This window comes from Microcaecilia unicolor, chromosome 7 (assembly GCF_901765095.1).
Source record: "Microcaecilia unicolor chromosome 7, aMicUni1.1, whole genome shotgun sequence".
Taxonomy (NCBI): Eukaryota; Metazoa; Chordata; class Amphibia; order Gymnophiona; family Siphonopidae; genus Microcaecilia; species Microcaecilia unicolor.
Window position 1 is genome coordinate 230,568,030 of NC_044037.1, and position 19,008 is coordinate 230,587,037.

General features: G+C 47.1%; 1 protein-coding gene across 1 annotated transcript in view; it reads right to left on the bottom strand.

The window, feature by feature from the left end:
• The window catches only part of KLHL23 (kelch like family member 23), a 32,384-nt gene extending 19,615 nt beyond the window's left edge, over positions 1–12,769 (bottom strand). Inside the window, exons 1-3 of the mRNA XM_030208912.1 lie at positions 12,692–12,769; positions 10,646–11,975; positions 6,006–6,158 (exon numbers count right to left, since the gene is read on the bottom strand). Of these exons, the coding sequence (XP_030064772.1) occupies positions 6,006–6,158; positions 10,646–11,855 (1,363 nt within the window). The 5' untranslated portion in view covers positions 11,856–11,975; positions 12,692–12,769. The remainder of the gene's footprint in view (positions 1–6,005; positions 6,159–10,645; positions 11,976–12,691) is intronic.
• Positions 12,770–19,008: the final 6,239 nt, after the last annotated feature.

Consider the following 19,008-nt stretch of genomic DNA (forward strand, 5'->3'; position numbering starts at 1 on the left):
TTCACTGTTCAATATTTAATGAGAATAAACGTAATTATTTGTTTGCTCTGCTTATCTGGACTAAGAATCCTGGTGGTTTGTGGTTTGGGTGTACGAGAGCTTTCTGGGAACCGTGGGACCCCTGGGAGTGTGGCCTCCAGTAACTTAGAAATCACTGGGGAAAATTTGAAAGCAGGAGACTCACCCAGAGGCGGTTGTGACCAGTCGGTGGAAGGAGGGTGCTAGTGTAGAGCACAAGCGGAAGGTGCAGGTGGACCTGAGCTGTGCTGGGGACAAACCCTCCAAGTAGCCGCAGAGTTAGCCTCAGGCGGGTGGCTAGGTGTTTCGTGACAGGGCCCTTCTACAAAAGGGTGTTAAGCACTAAACACACAGTTTTGTGGTCAGGGCGGGGGTGTGGCATGGGTGGAAAGTGGGTGTGGAATGTTAGCCAGCTAGTGCTTTACACTTACTGGCTCAATTCAGGGGCTTAGTCAGACACCCACATTTGGGTGGGCCTGGGCCCAAGATGGGTGGGCAGAAGAAGTCTGCCTTGTCCCACAAGTGATTTGGTCTCTCCCTCTCTCGCGTGCATTCCATATGGTCTTTCAAACATCCCCCTCCCCCGCATATCTTTTAAATAGCAGATTTCCACCGGCAGCGAGCAGCAACTAATACACACTGCTCATGTTGGCGGGAATACATCAGAGGGAAGGCTGGTATGCAGTTGTTGGGAGTTTTCGGCTGGTGGGGCTTGGGGATCCCTGCCAGACACATCATAGGTGAGCTGCTACTGGGTGGGCCTGAGCCCAAAGTAGGTGGGCCTAGGCCCATCCAGGCCCACCCTTGGCTACGCCACTGGCTCAATTCACTCAAACATATAGCACAACTCCCCTCCCCCTCCAATTTGATCCACCCTATCATTGCAATATAACTTATACCCTGGTAACACAGTGTCCTATTGGTTGTCCACCTTCCATCAGGCCTCTGAGATGCCTATTATATCTACCTCTTCATGCAGTGCTATATACTCATTCTTCCATCTTGATTTTTTTTGGCTTCTAGCATTTGTATACAGACACTTCAAATTGTGTTTTTTTATTGTCTATAAACTGCATAAAAGCTGACAGGGATATAACTGATTCATGTAGGTGCCTTCATATGTATCAGAACAAGGGAGCCACTGGTACCATGGCACCCTCCAAATTAATTTTCTCTCTATACTGTGTGGCTGTACAGCAGGCATACCAGGACCTGCCCCTGCTGCTATCCCCACTGCAGATGCTTTTCCAGACCAGCAGCAGCAGCAGCAGCAGCAAAACAAAGGTTAAGTGATCACGGGGTCGTACTGTTCATACTCACGACCGTTGGTCCTGCCCCCTCCCTTCCAGGGCAAAGACAGCAGCTGCAAGTATGAATAGTGCAGTCCTGTGATCATTTTGCCTTTATTTTGCTGCTGCGGCTCTGGAGAAGCAGTGGTGGCAGCGGGGGGGGGGGGGGCACAGAGACGAGAAAGGGACAGACACTGGATGGAAGTGGAGAGAGAGAGAGAGGGCAGACGTTGGATGGAAGTGGGGAGGGGGCAGATGCTGGATGAAAGGAGGAGAGGGCACATGCTGGACAGGAGAGGAGGCAGATGGATGGGGAGGAAAGAAAGAGGATAGAGAGTTTGGGACAAGTATATAGGATCTCCAGGGGAGTGATAGGGAGAGGGAGAGTAGATGTCATGAATGGGCAGACTAGATAGGCCATATGGTCTTCATGTTTCTATGAGAATAATTGTATTTATTTATTTATTTATTTATTTATTTGGATTTATTAACCATCTTTATGAATAGATTCACCCAAGGCGGTGTACAGTAGGTACAGTTTAACATCAAACTTACAATTTTGTTGACAGCATAACATATGCCTGAACTAGACTTAAACAAGAAAAAGTCCTAATATCACTTGTTGAGGTTTTTGCACTGATGAAATAAAAGCTAACATTCGGTGTGCACAGAAAGAAGTGTGTTTATTTTTCTGAAAAAGCAATGATACTTACCTGTAGCAGGTATTCTCTGAGGGCAGCAGACTTTATAGTCTCACAAGTGGGTGATGCCGATCTGCGTTGCCCGGTCCTGCATTCTGCCATATCTACAACAGAGCTTTTTGAAGAACGAGCCGTTCTTCACTGCATATGTCTTCCTCCCAGTCATACAAATGCGGTCTCCTCAGTTTTATACTATAGCAAAAAATAAAGTAAAAAGAACAAAGGACACAACTCCAAGGGGAGGTGGGAGGGATTGTGAGAATATAAAGCCTGCTGTCCTCGGAGAATACCTGCTACAGGTAAGTATCTTTGCTTTCTCCAACGACAAGCAGGCTTAAAATTCTCACAAGTGGGGAATCCCTAGCATCCAGGCTCAGTAAAAACAACAAACATTGGTCAATTAGGCCTCACAACGGGTGAGGACATAACACAGATTAACCTGAAACTATATAAAATCTGAATGAGAGTGCAGCCTGGAACAGAATAAAATGGGCCTAGGAGGGTGGAGTTGGAATCTAAACCCCAAACTGATTCTGCAACACTGTCTGCCTGAACTGACTGTCACGTCGGGTATCCTGCTCAAGGCAGTAGTGTCATGTGAATGTGTGGAATGAAGACCATGTCGCAGCCTTGCAAATTTCTTCAATGGAGGCTGACCTCAAGTGGGCTACCGATATGGCCATTGCTCTAACATTATGAGCTGTGACATGACCCTCCAAGGCCAGCCCAGCCTGGGCATAAGTGAAGGAAATGCAATCTGCCAGCCAATTAGAAATGGTGCATTTCCCAATGGCGACACCTATCCTCTTGGGATCAAAAGAAACAAAAAGCTGGGCGGACTGTCTGTAGGGCCGAGAACGCTCCATGTAATAGGCCAATGCTCTCTTGCAATCCAAGTTGTGCAAGCTGTTTTTGCCAGGATGGGCATGAGGTGGGGGAAAGAATGTTTGCTAGACAATCAACTGGTTCAGATGGAACTCCGACACCACTTTCGGCAGGAACTTAGGGTACCGTATGTGCAGAGGACTATTCTGTTGTGATGAAACTTTTAGTATAAGGTGCATCCACCACTAAGGTTTGAAGCTCACTGACCCTACAAGCTAAAGTAACAGCCACCAAGAAAATGACCTTCCAGATGGCAGGAATTCAGTAGCTCAAAAGGAGCTTTCATCAGCCGGGTGAGAACAATGTTGAGATCCCATGACACTGATGGAGGTTTGACACAGGGTGCTTTGACAAAAGCAAACCTCTCATGAAGCGAACAACTAGAGACTGTCCAGAGATGGGCTTACCTACTACACGTTGATAAGCACTAATTGCACTAAGGTGAACCTTTACAGAATTGGTCTTGAGACCAGACTCTGATAAGTGTAGAAGGTATTCAAACAGGGTCTGTGTAGGGCAAGTAAGGGGATCTAAAGCCTTTCTCTCACACCAGACAGCAAACCTCCTCCATTTAAAAGAGTTAACAGCTCTTAGTGGAGTCTTTCCTGGAAGCCAGCAAGACCCGAGAGACACCCTCCGAGAGACCCAAGGAAGGAAATTCTAGGCTCTCAACATCTAAGCTGTGAGAGTCAGAAACTGGAGGTTGGGATGTAGAAGTGACACCTTGTTCTGATTAATGAAGTTCAGAAAACACTCCAATCATGGATCCGCAGTCTTGCTTGAGTTTCAACACCGGCGCTGCAAGATCCTCTTCAACTGCTCCTGCGGGAGGGAAACAGCTTTAATGGTAAACTGTAACATGTTTTCTCTCTCTTTTTTTTTTTTTTTAAACAAAAGTTCAACGAAGGAGCCTGATGGAACTGAAGCAACAGGAAGAAATGCTCAGTCAATCTAAAACAGGGCGGGCCTCTGGATTGATCTATTGGAACTAATGGAAAGAATATTATCAGGTAAGGACTAATTTTACCTTCCATAGCGTCCCACAGATCAATCCAGAGACAAGTGGGATGTACCAATGCAGTCCACAACTAGGGCGGGACACCACACACCCGAAAGACAGAAATACCTCGGTCTGCTGACCAACAACGAACCACCATATATGCTGCCGTGAAGGAAAAAAAAACAGCTGCCAATGCCGAGTGGCCCATTGCGACCACAGACATAAATCGCGAGACTGGAAAGGAAAGAGCGATAACCCCATGACAAAACAAGGAGGAGATGTGAATCCAGAAAGAAACCTAGAAAGAGGGGGAAGTACGCCCAATTCCCCCCAGAATATGACTGAGAGAAGCCCGAGAATGGGAGACCCTCAGGTGCCCAGAGAGCTCTGCAGGCCACATCACAGGCTGGGGGCCACAGTGGGAGGTATGGCAGGCACAAATACCCCCAATATCATAGCATACCGCTGCACGAGGCTATCCAGCAGCTCAGGGAGCAAGGCCCGGATGCATTCATTGAGGGCCAACATTGGATAAGGCTGGGGCGTCGGCTGAGGCACAGGTTGCAGAACCGCAGGGGCCAATATGGGAGGAGGATCTCGGCTGCCTTGAGACAATCGCATCGGCACCTCCTGGATGGAGGGAGAGCGGTCCTCCCGGCGCCGATGCTTCTTAGGTGCCATGTCCAATGGTGCCCCGGAGTTTCTTATATATCAAGGGCGACTGGTGACGGTACTCCTTGTGACTCTGGGCAAGTCTCTTAACCCTCCATTGCCCCTGATACAAAATAAGTACCTGAATATATGTAAACCGCTTTGAATGTAGTTGCAAGAATCTCAGAAAGGCGGTATATCAAGTCCCATTTCACTTTCCCTTCTTGCCCTTCGCCTGAAGCACGTCACCCATACTCCTCATTGCCGAGGACGACGTTGAATCCTCACATCACCTCGGGGTCGGGTCTGACGATGGACGGTCCCTGTGGGCCTGCACAGCAAGAGGCCTCAAGAAAGGAAACCCGCTCAATGCCTCATTGCTCCCAGTGTCCTGAGGTCTCGAAGCAGCCATGCCTACCGATACTCCCGGTGCAACACTTGACGTCAATGCTGACACCTCCGACCTTGATGCCGACGTCGAGGAACCGGACCTGACTCCAAGAATCTTTTTGCGTTGAGCCTCTCGGGAAACCTGGGTTTTCTTCTTCATACAAAGGCAGAGAACACAGTTAGCAGGCTATGGTCTGGCTCAAGACACTATAAACACCAAGAATGGGTGTCTTTTCCTGAGATGGTCCAGTTGCACCAGGTACAACGTTTGAAGCCACTGGGAGTCTTCGTGGACATGGACGGGAAGACCTCGCCAGCCAAATCAAACGGCTTGATGGTGCCTGAAAAAGGGACAAAGGCACAAAAAAAGGGGGTTCCCAAACGGAGTCAGGGCCTAAAGGCAGCCCATGCCGAAAAATAAAGGAAACGTAGACGTGGGCAAAGGAACTAAGCAAAAAAATGAAGGGACTTTTTTTTTTTTAAGAGACAAGGCAAAAGAGGGTATGAAAAAAGGCCAAAGGCCATCAAAAGCTCAAAAAAACCGGATGAGTAAAGAGACACTAAAGAACACAGCTTCTCTTCACGTGGAGAAAAAGAAACTGAGAGGACTGTGTTCTTGCGGCAGACGGGAAGGCACTCACGCATGCGAAGTGGAACGTGGCTCATGCTTCACAAAGCTGTTTTTTTTACTTGGGCATAAATGCAAGACTGGACGATGCGGATCGATGTCTACCCACACATGAGAATATGAGAGTCTGCTTGTCCTCGGAAAATAATGCATCATTTTGAGGGTAGGTCTTACTACACAATCATCTTGTACCACACTAAGTTCTCCTCTCAGGTGTCGTCCACTTAATTACTGCCTCTATTAGTGCTTCTAGATTGGGATTGGGGCTGTTCTACTGGGTCACTGTAGGTCTCCTCTACATACTTTTGTGTCCCTCAGTTCATCTAGACTTGTTCTTTGAAAGCCAGGAGCTCTTTGCACTGAAATAATATCTAAAACTACAGCGATAGTGCAAATAAAGTCAAATTCTATCATTATGATAATTATCTTGAAAATGTTTTTACCTGGATGTGGACTAGTTGTGACTGTAGTCCATTCGCTGATGTCCGAACGATAGCTCTGAACTTTCTCATAGGTGCAGCTTCCTCTGTAACCATAGTGACCTCCCGTTACATAGATGACATCACCCAAGACACATGCAGTGGCATTTCCAACACCTGTTTAATTTACAACATATTGTCAACATTTTTGCACACCACCACTTCAGTTTATACTACAAAGTTCAGCTTTTTGCTAATGGCAAGAAGGTCTGGAATTATATTGAAACAACGCTTAATTATCAGGCAGTATTTCTTTCTTTCTTTGCCTGCCAGTTTTCTTATAGTCTTTTGAGCTTTCATTGCTATCAGAACTTGCTCTAACTTGGGCTATGGTGCTGTGAATGTTCACCAACTACTCAAGATTTCCTTCAGTTTTTAAATTTAATCCTCTCAACCCTTCCTTTTAACTCAATCATTGCAATAACAATCCTGGGCTTTAGGAACAGGCTAACAAACACCACACACTCCTAAATATTTTTGAATAAAAAAGAAAAAAATAGCTGGTCCTCACAATGGTTTATTTGGGGAAACTAACAGTTTCTTTTATCATGTTCTGCTAAATTTATTAACATGTGGCTTACTTTGGAGGTTCTTTAATAATTTTATGTATTCCACTAGGACTGGTCATTTGAAAACTATTGACCTTTCTGTACCAGATGTAGCTCTATCCCACCCATAACTGTTAAATGACAAGCTTTCATTCCGCTTTCAATGGGTTTAATTTTCAAGGGTAGTTTTCTCATGAATGTAACTCTTCTACTTTTCTGGAAATACTTGATTATTGTATACAGGGCCGTGCCAACATGGTAAGCGGGGTAAGCACTGTAGGGGGGCGCCGCCGCACCATGCTTACCTCGCCCTCCCGCTCCCATTGCCCAACTGCCCGCCCTCTTCTCTCCCTCGGAAGATCCCTTTCCTTTTTTTTCTCCTTTTTAAATTTACCTCCGTCCAGCAGCACAGGCGCAGCGTCAGTGAAGGAGGCGGCGCTCCCGACGTGTCTAGCCTTCCCTTCGCTCAGTGTTCCACCTTCTTCTGACGTCAAGGAAATGACGTCAGAAGAAGGCGGGACACTGAGCGAAGGGAAGGCTAGACACATCGGGAGTGCCACCTCCTTCACTGACGCTGCACCTGTGCTGCCGGACGGAGGTAAATTTAAAAGAAAAAAAAAAGGAAAGGGATGTTGGGGAGGGGGGAGAAGAGGGCGGGCAGTTGGGACATGGGAGCGGGCACGTCGGGAGCGCCGCCTCCTTCACTGACGCTGCGCCTGTGCTGCCGGACGGAGGTAAATTTAAAAGAAAAAAATGAAAGGGATGTTGGGGGGGGGAGAAGAGGGTGGGCAGTTGGGACATGGGAGCGGGATGGCAGGGGAGAGAGGAGCATGGATGCAAGGGCAGGGTTCATGGAAGGAAGAGAGAGGAATTGCTGGATAGGGATGAATGGAGAGGGCAGGGGACAGAGGAGCATGGATGGGAGGGCAGGGCTCAGGGAGAGAGGGGACTTGCTGGATAGGCAGTGGTGTGCTGGTAAATGTTTAACAACAGGCTCTCTTCCTGGTCCCCTCTGCGCCCCCCGGTCCCCCTCTGCGCCCCCCATCCCCCTCTGTGCCCCCACCAACTTGCAGAGCTAGCTATGGCCGGGGAGAGAGCCTGGAGGGGTGTGTGGCAATGCATTCCTCCAGGGAAAAAAATTAAATGATCCCAGGTTCCAATCTAATTCATGTTTAATGTGCGATAAAATGCCGTAAATAAATATACACTTTTAATGTTGAGCACCTGATTCTCAAAGTGAATATATTCCAAACACTATAATGAAAATAAAATGATTTTTTTTCTACCTTTGTTGTCTGGTGACTGTTTTTCTGATCATGCTGGCCCAGTATCCGATTCTGCTATCTGTCCTCTTAACTCCGTTTCCAGGGCTTCCTTTCCATTTATTTCTTTCCTTTCCTCCTTTCTTCTTCATTTCTGGTCCTCAGCTTCTGCCTATTTTCTTCATCCATGTGCAGTTTTTCTCCTCTCTTCCTTTTCCCTCATCTCATCTCCTTCCTCACTCTTCTCTCCCCTCCATCCATGTCCAGCATTTCTTCTCTCTCCCCTCCTCTCCCCTGCCCTGCATGCACCCATGTCCAGCAGTGACCCTCCTCTCCCCTGCCCTGCATGCACCCATACCCAGTGACCCTCCTCTCCCCTGCCCTGCATGCACCATGTCCAGCAGTGACCCTCCTCTCCCCTGCATGCACCCATATCCAGCAGTGACCCTCCTTTCCCCTGTCCTCCATCCACCCATGTCCAGCAGTGACCCTCCTCTCCCCTGCCCTGCATGCACCCATGTCCAGCAGTGACCCTCCTTTCCCCTGTCCTCCAGACTCCATCCACCCATGTCCAGCAGTGACCCTCCTCTCCCCTGCCCTGCATGCACCCATGTCCAGCATGACCCTCCTCTCCCCTGCATGCACCCATACCCAGCGACCCCCTCCATCCACCCATGCACAGCGGCGACTTCCTTTTCCCCCCCGCCCCCCCCCCCCCGAGTTGTTTGGCAAATTCTCCTCCCTCCCTCCCGATCCGGTCCCTCACCGACTGCTTGTTCTTTGAATTCTTCGGGGCAGGCAGTCTTGCCCACCCGCTTCCAGCACTGACTCTCCCCCGCTGCCGATTTGCGCTTCAAAATGGCCGCTGAGACTTCAGCAGAAGTCTCGCGAGGCCGCCTCTTGAAGTCTCGGCGGCCAATTTTAAAGCGCGAACCAGCAGCGGGGGACAGTCAGCGCTGGAAGTGGGCAGGCAAGACTGCCTGCCCCGAAGAATTCAAAGAACAAGCGGTCGGTGAGGCGGATCTGGAGGGAGGGAGGAGAGCCAGAGCCGGCTCGCTATTTTCAACAACCGGCTCGCAAGCCGGAAGAAAATTTAACAACCGGCTCTTGCGAGACGGTGCGAGCCGGCTCCAGCACACCACTATGGATAGGGATGAATGGAGTGGACAGAGGAGCATGGATGGGAGGGCAGGGCTCAGGGAGAGAGGGGAATTGCTTGATAGGAATGAATGGAGGGGGCAGGGGACAGAGGAGCATGGATGGGAGGGCAGGGCTCAGGGAGAGAGGAGAAATTGCTTAATATGGATGGATGGAGGTGGGCAGGGGACATAGGAGCATGGATGGACATGGATGGGATTGCAGGGCCCAGGAAGAGAGAAGAAATTGCTTAATATGGATGGTTGGAGGTGGGCAGGGGACAGAGGAGCATGGATGGGAGGGCAGGGCTCAGGGAGAGAGGGGAATTGCTGGATAGGAATGAATGGAGGGGGCAGGGGACAGAGGAGCATGGATGGGCATGGATGGGAGGGCAGGGCAGGGCTCAGGGAGAGAGGAGAAATTGCTGGACATAGAGGGGAGGGAAGAGAGATGAAGGAGATGAAAAGAGGGAAAAGGAAGAGAGGAGAAAAACTGCACATGGATGAAGAAAATAGGCAGAAGCTGAGGCCCAGAAATGAAGAAGAAAGGAGGAAAGGAAAGAAATAAATGGAAAGGAAGCCCTGGAAACGGAGTTAAGAGGACAGATAGCAGCAGAATCAGATTCTGGGCCAGCATGATCAGAAAAAGAAAGTCACCAGACAACAAAGGTAGAAAAAAATCATTTTATTTTCATTTTAGTGTTTGGAATATGTCCACTTTGAGAATTTACATCTGCTATCTTATTTTGCAATGTATAGCAATTTGTTTCTAAAAATATTGCTGACAATTCCTGTCAGTGTGGCAAGTGGTGAGCGATCATTTTCACGGGGGGGGGGGGGCGCCAACTGATAGTCTGCAGGGGGCACCAGAGACCCTAGGCACGGCCCTGATTGTATACAGGTACATATTTGTGACATTTTTAATATAAGCTACACTAAACATTTTTCTGTTATCTAGCAAGCTCACTTCTTATCAGATCCAGCGTTTCTTTGATCCCTCTAACTGCCAATTAAACATGTTTTATAACATATAGAGCTTACTTCACTGAAGTTTTATTTCCCCATTCAGTGTATGTGATGAATTGAGCCCATGCTGGAAGAGTGTTAGGCAGTGCATAGTAAAAAAGATGCCGGTACTCAAATGCCAGGCCACCCTTCAGGGGTGGAGTGATCATTGAGGGACTCATCCTACAATAGCCAGGACCCCTGCAACCAGTCATAGAATCTATGACAAGGCAGAATTTGTACGTAGAACCTGAGCTCTTTCATTAAAATACGAGAACCATGGGTCAAGTTTAGCAGACAGTGGAAAAGGTGCCGGTACTCAGTACCCCCAAGTACCCCCTCAAAAAAAGCCCTGGTGTTAGGCTATAGACCTCGTTTGGGATGGGTGTGGAAGGGTAGTGAAACCCAAAATGTTGTGGATGCTAATACTGAATTAGTCCACCTCCATCCACTACCAATATGACTTCCCTAACCCTTGCCCCATTTTCTCCCCAAAAACAAGCAGGCAAACTACAGTCATGTGTTTTGTTTTAAACAATATAAACACCTCTCCAAGAAAACATAACATAACATGTTACTATGTTTTTACACAAACACACCCAAACCGAAAGAAATTCAAAGTAGAATGTAAGGTTAGAAAGACTACTACTTACCCTTAATCATGTTTGTTATGTGAACCCATTCCTTCTTTAGAGGATCGTAGAACTCTGCTTCAGGGGTTGGAGCTCCCTTTCGGTAGCCTCCCAATGCATACACACAGCCAGCCAAGGTAACTGAACAATGGTAGTACCTCGCGTTAAGCATAGGGCAGCCTTCTGTCCACTCATCAGTCTCAGTGTTGTAGATCCACACACTATCAAGAGCTTCTATGTTGTCAGTTCTGTAGCCTCCAGTTATATAAATATTTGGTCCTAGACACGAAGCACTGTAACTTTCTCTTGTGTGATCCGGCATCTCTGTTCCTTGGATCCACGTGTCAGTCAATGGGTCCCACACATGGACTTCCGATAAGGGGTGCCAATAATATCCTCCAATAACATAGATATTGGCGGTGGGTCTTTTGGAAAGCTTTGTTTTGGGTTTTAAAGCACAGCGTACTAGAGATCGAATCTTGTTTTCTGAAAGCAAGTATCGTTTTTGTAGTTCGAAAGCTGACCTCAGGTATGCTTCATCAAACTCTACTGTAATACACCTCAGCAGGTCATAAATATATTCAATTCTTTTCCCCACTTCATGTGCCGTCCACTTAATCACTGCATCCATGGCTTCCTCCTCTTTGCACACGTTTAGATTCTCTCTGGATAGAATATACAGCAGTTTCTCAGTACTGATTTCCAGAAATTCCTCCTGTCGCCATACCTCTTCAAATCTTGAACAAATTATCCTTCTTGCTTCTTTCTCCAGTTCCGAACAAACATGGAATTCTGCAAAGCTGTGCATCCCTAAGCAATTATCCACATCGAGATGTCTCACCAGAAACTGCTCGCAGGCTTTCTTTACAGAAACAAACTGAAGCAGATCTGCAGCTTGTAGAAGACTTTGCACGTTTCTCTGAGTTATTTTTATCTCCGATGTGTAAGTGTAATTTATCAGGGCTTCAAGAACACTGTGATCAATCCCAGAAAGCTTGATCCGAGTTTTTGACTTTTCTTTCATGTCCGCTGTGAACATCACTTTAAAATAATGACTGCAAGCAGCTAAAGCAGCTTTATGACAGTGAAAGACCCGTCCCGAAGAACACTGCAAGGTTATATCGGTAAATAAACCACCGAGGTAAAAAGTTCGAAAAGCATCCAGGAAATCCAAGTGATGGATGGAGTCACTGAAAACATAAACATAGTCTTCTTGCGCCTTAAGTGACATGCTGTAGAAAGGTTAAATAACCCCAACGGGTGCTTTTAGTTCAATGCCATATTTCTGCAGTTATCTGTAGTCAGTGTGTTGATCATCAGGGTCGAAATACAAGCGCTGTACAAAAGCCATCTACAAAACAAAGGGAAAATGGGGAGAATGGACCGGCTGGCTGTCAACTCTCACTGCCCAGTCTTGCCACTTTCTCCAGGATATCGGGTTGTACTAGATAAAAAGCAGTGCCACCTTATTAACGCCCAGTCATCACTTTCATTAATTCACAAACGTCTTCGGTGTTTTTAGGTTGAAACCAGAAGCTATGAAAATACTTTCCACCTAAAAAATGAACTACAAATGTGTACCCTTTTCATTGTTTTATTCCAAGATTGTTCTGTAATGATCGGGCTATAGAAAATAACAATGGCCCTTTCCCTGTTATTTGATATGTGGCCGTGAAACAAAAGGTGCCATAAAGCCACTTACTAAACTATACACCACCAAACGTCAGTTCTCTGTGTCACCTCGCCCTCGATCTTTCTTTTCCAGATAAAGCCGTATCAGCGTATTAATAATTGGGCATGAAGAGTTCTCCTTCAGCTCCGAGCCCGGTAAACCAAAACAACCATCCCCCCACCCACCCCATGCACCACTGTCTTTTAGAATAGACAGCCGCGAAACCTAGTGCCTCCTTACATGAACTAGCTCATAGTTCCCGTCTTGTAGAGCAGTATATATATATATATAGGCGTGTGGCAGTGTAGATTGTCACACAGGCGGAGGCGGACGTTTAACATAACTCAGAGAAACAAAGGGGAGAGAAGCTTCTTGTTTTACCGGCAGCGTTTTACCTGTTCCCGGGCTTTGTTCTCTAGCAGCGACTGCACATAAAGAACCAGCGCTGGGGAGCCCCACACTCATTGGCAGCGGGGCAGCGGGATGACCATCTTTGGGAAGGCGGTTAACGTGACAGCCCGGAGAAGCGCGCGCTCCTATTTTGGAGTGCCAGCTGTTCAGCGAACCCCCTCCCTGCCGAGTGCCGAGGCGACTCCGTGGGCTGTTCTGCTCACAGGTCCCCGCCCTCTTGGTACTGCGCCGCGAAATCGCTGCGTTGTCATGGCAACGGCCAGCCTGAGGGTTGCACCTGCTGCTGCGCCAGAGTTGCACCCCCCTTACTCGTAAGGAATCTTCCCTTTCTAGCCTTAGGCGTCGCGACACCACTCCAGTTTTAGCCAGGGGATCGAGTTTGTCATGGAGGTTTAATGTAGTCTGTGGTAACCTGAATAGTTAGCAACTGCCCCCACTAGATCCGCGCGAGCACCCTTAGTTCCAGGGTTGTAATTCAATACTGATCTTTTTCCATTAAAGACCATTGAATACCCAGAACATTTGGGTGAACAGAGGTCACATTCCTAGTATTTGAAGCAAATAAACACTGGTTTTTCAAGTATAAACTTCACAATATATTAATGCACCTATTCCATAGCGTCCCACAGATCAATCCAGAGACAGTGGTAGTTATGTCTTTCTACCAGCAGGTGGAGATAGAGAGAACTTCAGAGGTTTACTATATGTGGGCATGTGTGCAGCCACCTTAACCTCAGTAGGTAGTCTATCTCAGCAGGTGGATGGATATATCCTGTGCAGCTCTCTGGATGGTGCTTGCTTCTAGCCTATTCCCGCAGCAGTAGCGTAGCCAGCGATTCATTTTTGGGTGGGCCTGGAGGTGGACTGGGTGAGCACAGACGTCTTTCCTCTCCACTGTCCACCCCCCCCCCCCGCCCGCCGCCACCACCACATTTTGTGTCCACTCGCGACCGCCCCGCCCGTGACAGCCCCCTGCACTGACCTGAAGCGTGTTCTCCCTCCAATCCAGCACCGGCGATCATAGCCAGCCTTCTACCACGTCCAGCAGGAAGTTGCAGAGTAGGCGGGACGCACCTGAGAAGAAGCTCCGACGACACGCACTGGACGTGGTAGAAGGCTGGCTATGATCGCCAGTGCTGGATTGGAGGGAGAACGCGCTTCAGGTCAGTGCAGGGGGCTGTCGCGGGCGGGGCGGGCCTGTAGCAAAAGTGGGTGGGCCTGGGCCCATCCAGGCCCACCCGTGGCTATGCCCCTGTCCCTCAGGTTTAGTTGAGCTGGGGGTCTTGGCTTTCTCTACCGGCTTATTGGGGGTACACCCAGGTCCTCCCCCCTCCTCACCACTTTTCTTCTTCTCTGGTCCAGTTTGACTGCATTCTTTCCTCTTTGCTCTCCTGCCTCTTATTTAACAATAAAAAAACCACAACACAATTTGCCAGTGGAAGCCTGAGTGTTCCTGGAGGTAACGAGGACTTTTGTATTTCTTCTTCAGTTACTCTTACTCTGCCTTTAACTGCTCCTGGAACTATAAGTGCTCTAATTTTTTCTTCAGTCCCGTTTGGCTGGTGGAGCATTGAGAACTTGCTCCCATTGGGACTCACGGTGTGCAGTGTCAGGGCCTTGTCGTGCCTGGTCGTTTGCTGCAACCGGCTTTCCTCTTTCACTATTGGCCCCGGTTCCAGGACTGGTTGAGGGGATATGGCAGGGTTTTGGTGGGCTCTGCTTCTGTCAGTTAGCTCCCAGAGGCCATTCGGCGTCCTTTTGGGCAGGATGGACAGCTGCTGTGTTCGGCAGTGTATTAAAAAAAAAAAAAAAGAAGCGGTCAGGACCCGGCTTCGGTTTATGCGGTGCTCTGTCGCTGTCTCTAGCTTTCGGGCTCTGCCCCACTTCTTCATGTGTTTGTTGCACGCTGCTTTATCACTGTGGGGGTCAGCTGCCCATCTCCCAACTCTTGTATAGCCCTGCCTCTGGCTGTCCAGCCTTGTCTAGCTCCAGTTCCAGCCGTGGTACATTGCCTAGCTCCAGCTCTGGTCATAGCACATTGCTTAGCCTTGGTCCCAACCGTAGAGCCTGCCTAGCTCCGGCTGTAGAGCCTCGTCTAGCTCTGGCTCAAGCCATATAGCCCTGCCTAGTTTTGGCTCAGGCCATACAGCTCTGCCTAGTTTCAGCTCTGGCTGGAGGGCCTTGCCTAGCTGCAGCTCTGTCCATAGAACCCTGCCAGGTTCCAGCACCGTCTGTCCGTATAGCTCTGCCTAGCTATGGGACTGGAAGTAGAGCCTTGCCTAGGTCAGGTTCTGGCCATAGAGCCTTGCCTAGTTCCAGCACCAGCTGTCAAATGGCCTAACCACAGCTCCAACTATTCAGTCTACTGCCGATCTTGGTCCCTGCGGCCAAGCCTAATTTACTGCCGACTCTAGCCATCGTACTTGGCCTAGTTCCATTATTGGCTGTTTGGTCTTGTCTGACTCCGCTGCCTCCGGTTCTGGCTGGCGTTTCATTCTCTGGATCAGGCTGCACGCTGGGTCATTCACTGTCTCGCTTGCCTGGTTCAGGTTCGGTTCATTGGGCCAACCTTTGGAGGCTGGCTCTGTTGGTTGCGCTTTGAGCTTTGCTCCGATTCTGTTCGTTGGACTTTGCGCTGGTATGGTCTGCCACTTTTACCTCCGACACTGGCTAGTGGGATTCACAGCAGTTTGCCAGGGTCCTAGCTTCTGCTCTGGCCGGGGATGCTTCTGTCGCAATGGCTTCAGACCCTGCATATTACCTCTTTGTTATGGACAGTGGGGTCTCGTCTGTCTCGAGATTTTTTTGTTGATCCCGGTGACAGGTCAGGACCCGACATTTTTCTCTGCTTATAACTCCAGGTTGCATCTTGGCATTGCCTGGGCTCATGGCCCCTAGTTGCATCTTGGTTCGTTGGCTGGGATCTCAGTTTAAGCTGGGGAGCTCGGTTGTATCTGTATTTGAACCAGGCAAGAGAGCCAGTGAGCGACCCAGTGTGCAGCCTTTTAACTTAGATTCTTTTCCAGACCCTCTTCCCCACCCGTACTATACCCTTAACTGGCACTGTTAAGAAAGGTGGGCAGGGCCTCCCAGAGGCTGGCATCTGGCAGGAGGCATGCACCGTGGCAGGCTTTAAGGACAGGAGTTAGCACAGGATTATATGACCCTTAGATGAGATTTTCTCTTAGGGATGGACATTCTGAATTGGTCTCTTAGGAGCAGACACTCCAACTGGGACATATTCTGGTTCAGACTTCCTCAGGGTTTGGACACACGGCTCAGAGAGGGGCTCCTGGGCAGGCCTTCCCTTTGCCAGGCGTACTTTCATGTGGTTGGCTCCACTCGCTCTGGACCAGTGCACACACAACAGGACATGCTCAGCTGAACTCTTCCAGGATGTGGGGCCCCCTCAGACATGCCACTCCCTTCCAGTGTCTCGCTCAGGCCCTGCTCTCCTCTGCGCTACCTGGGCTTCACTGCTCTTTGCGGCCAATCCTGCTCCTAGCACCACTGATCCACACAGTTCCACTGGCTCCTCTTCTCAGCTTGCCTGTCCTCCTGCAGCTCCGCTTATTCTTTGCCCCAGCTTGCTCCGGAGCTTCTCCTTTTCTCATCTATAATGTTTGTGCATATTTTATTAGTATTGTTATTATAGAAGTTTGATATGATGGAGTTGCCTTATTCTGGAATTTAGGTTATTTGAAGTAATGTATGTATTACAGTCTTATATAATAAATACAATGCAAAATTAATGTAACTTATTTTATGAATTGTCTCATGGCTATTTGAATTATGGTTAAATTATATTTGACATTATATGCTCCCTTCAAAAAGAGAAATATGGATTGTAAATGAGTTTGAAAGCTAAATAAATAAATCAGAGAATAAGATACATATTTTGTTCCATATGTTTTACTGTGCCAATTTAAAACTTAACCATGACCTGTTCAAAGTACATGCTCTTGTTTACAAGTTTATTCTTTCAGTGCAGATTATAAAACTAGCATTTGTGAACTAAATTGCATATCTAAAACCACCGAATACTGAAATTAAGGGCTGTAGAAAGGCAACTATTAAAATCAATGTTTAGTACTACCCAGCAAGAGCAGACTGAAAGAAAGGGAGAAAAAATCTAAGTTTAATTACAACTAGTTGTGTTTAAAAACAAAATGCTAGATTTTTAGAACGTGGGTAGTACGTAAATGCAAAAACTTCAGCAGGACACCTGTTCTAATCCATAGGCCAGCCACTCCCAGAGAAGCCAAGCAATCTCCTTCCCCAGTTACCAAATATGCTCATCTTTTATCCCATCCTTGCTGGTAAATCTGGTAGAGCACATCATTAAAAAAACATAATCATAAAAGGAAATATATTCACAACAAGGCCCTTGATTTTAAATTCTGCTTTACACCCAAACTTGTTTTGTAAGATAAATGCTTAAAATAAAATTCATAGCAAGCAGTGACAATCCATGTCATAGCCTTTACAAATGTTCACCTGTCCCTTATTTAAAAAAAACCCCAAATATATTTTGGATAATGTGATAAATTGGAGGTTAGATCTGGTGACATGGTTTACTTTAAAGGAAGGGAATAGAATGAACTGGGCTATGGACCAGGGTCCACAGCTTGTATCTCTTACTAACATTATTTGTTGACTTGGGCAAGTCATTATCTCCTGTTGCCTCAGGTACACATTAAGCCATGGGCTAAATTTACTAAGGGGTCATTTTACTAAGCTGCAGTAAAAAGTGGCCTTAGCATGGGTTTTTCCCATGTGCTAAGGTTATTTTTACCGCAGTCATAAAATGGTTGATTTTCTATCTTTTGTATTAATGGTCATGCGCTAATATTGCCATTAGCATGTGGCCATTAAAAAAAAAATTGCTGTGTGAGCACTTACTTCCAGCCATTTTGTAGGCAGTAAGAGCTCACATGTTATCCGTGTGCTAACTAGTTAGTGTGAGCTAATGTAGATGGGTTGATTAGCACAGGAATACCCACTCTACACCCAATGACATGCCTCCTAAAAAAAAAAAAAAAAAAATTAGTGCACAGTTACCACAGGATGCCCGAGCACATCCCATGGTACACCACTTTAGGTTACCACCTAATGCAGTTTAGTAAAAGGACCCTTAAAAGCATTATCCTCCAGATTCTATATATGGTGCTCAAAACTGCACATGGAAATTTGAGCGTGTTCTAAAATTCTGCGGGCAATTTAACTGAATAATGAACCAATTAGCACCAATAATTGGGCACTAAATCAATTATCAGCACTAATTGGCAACAATTAAAATTTACACATGCATATTGCCAGGCATATTCTATAAAGTTGCGCACTTACATCCTAGTATGTGCATCTGAAAAGGGAACGTGGCCATGGAAGGGTCATGGGTATTCCTAGAATTTGCACACACTGTTACAGAATACGCCCAATCTATGCCTAACTTAGGCATGGGGATTTACACCAGGTTTCAGTTGGTATAAATCTTTGCACCTAAAAGTTAGGTGCAGATCCTGGCACTAGCTGCTATTCTATAAACAACGCCCAACTCAGAGCGCTATTTATAGAATAGCACCTAGTGTTCATTTTTTTCAGGGCTATATATAGAATTTTATCCTGTGTGACCATACAGTAACATGCATTAATGCACATTATTTATCGCAATGAATTCTATTTACTAAAAATATGCATTAACATAGTATCCCTTAGACTTAAGTACTTTGGAATGTGGATCATACACTGAACAAAGATGCAATAAGCTGCCTTGAGGTAAAAATGTAACAAAGGTCTAAAAAAAAAAAAAGCATTTCCCTTTGAAATATATATGCCACACTAAGGGGCCCTTTTACTAAGCTGCAAAAAGTGGCCAACACTATCCCCAGTGCAGGGTTTTCCAGCATGCTAGGCCACTTTTAGTGCAGCGCTAAAATGGCCCCATTTTACATTATCACCATTAATGGCCACATGCTAATTTCCCCATTAGCGCATGAGAACTTACCAACACCTATTTTCTAGATAGTAAGGGCACACTTGCTAATCCCGTGCGAATCAGAATGCAGCAATGTAGCTACGCTAACTGATTAGTGCAGAAAATGCCTACTCTCCGCTCCGACATACCCTCAGCACTAAAAAATAAATTCTAGTTTATAGCGCTTTGGAAGTGCGCACCCCATGGTAATGCAACCTGCAGTGAGCACACATTAGTGCTTATTGCAGCTTAATAGAAGGACCCTTTACTTTTTTATTGCTATGAAATAATTTTAAATTCACATCTTTAAATATTTCTTTGCTATGT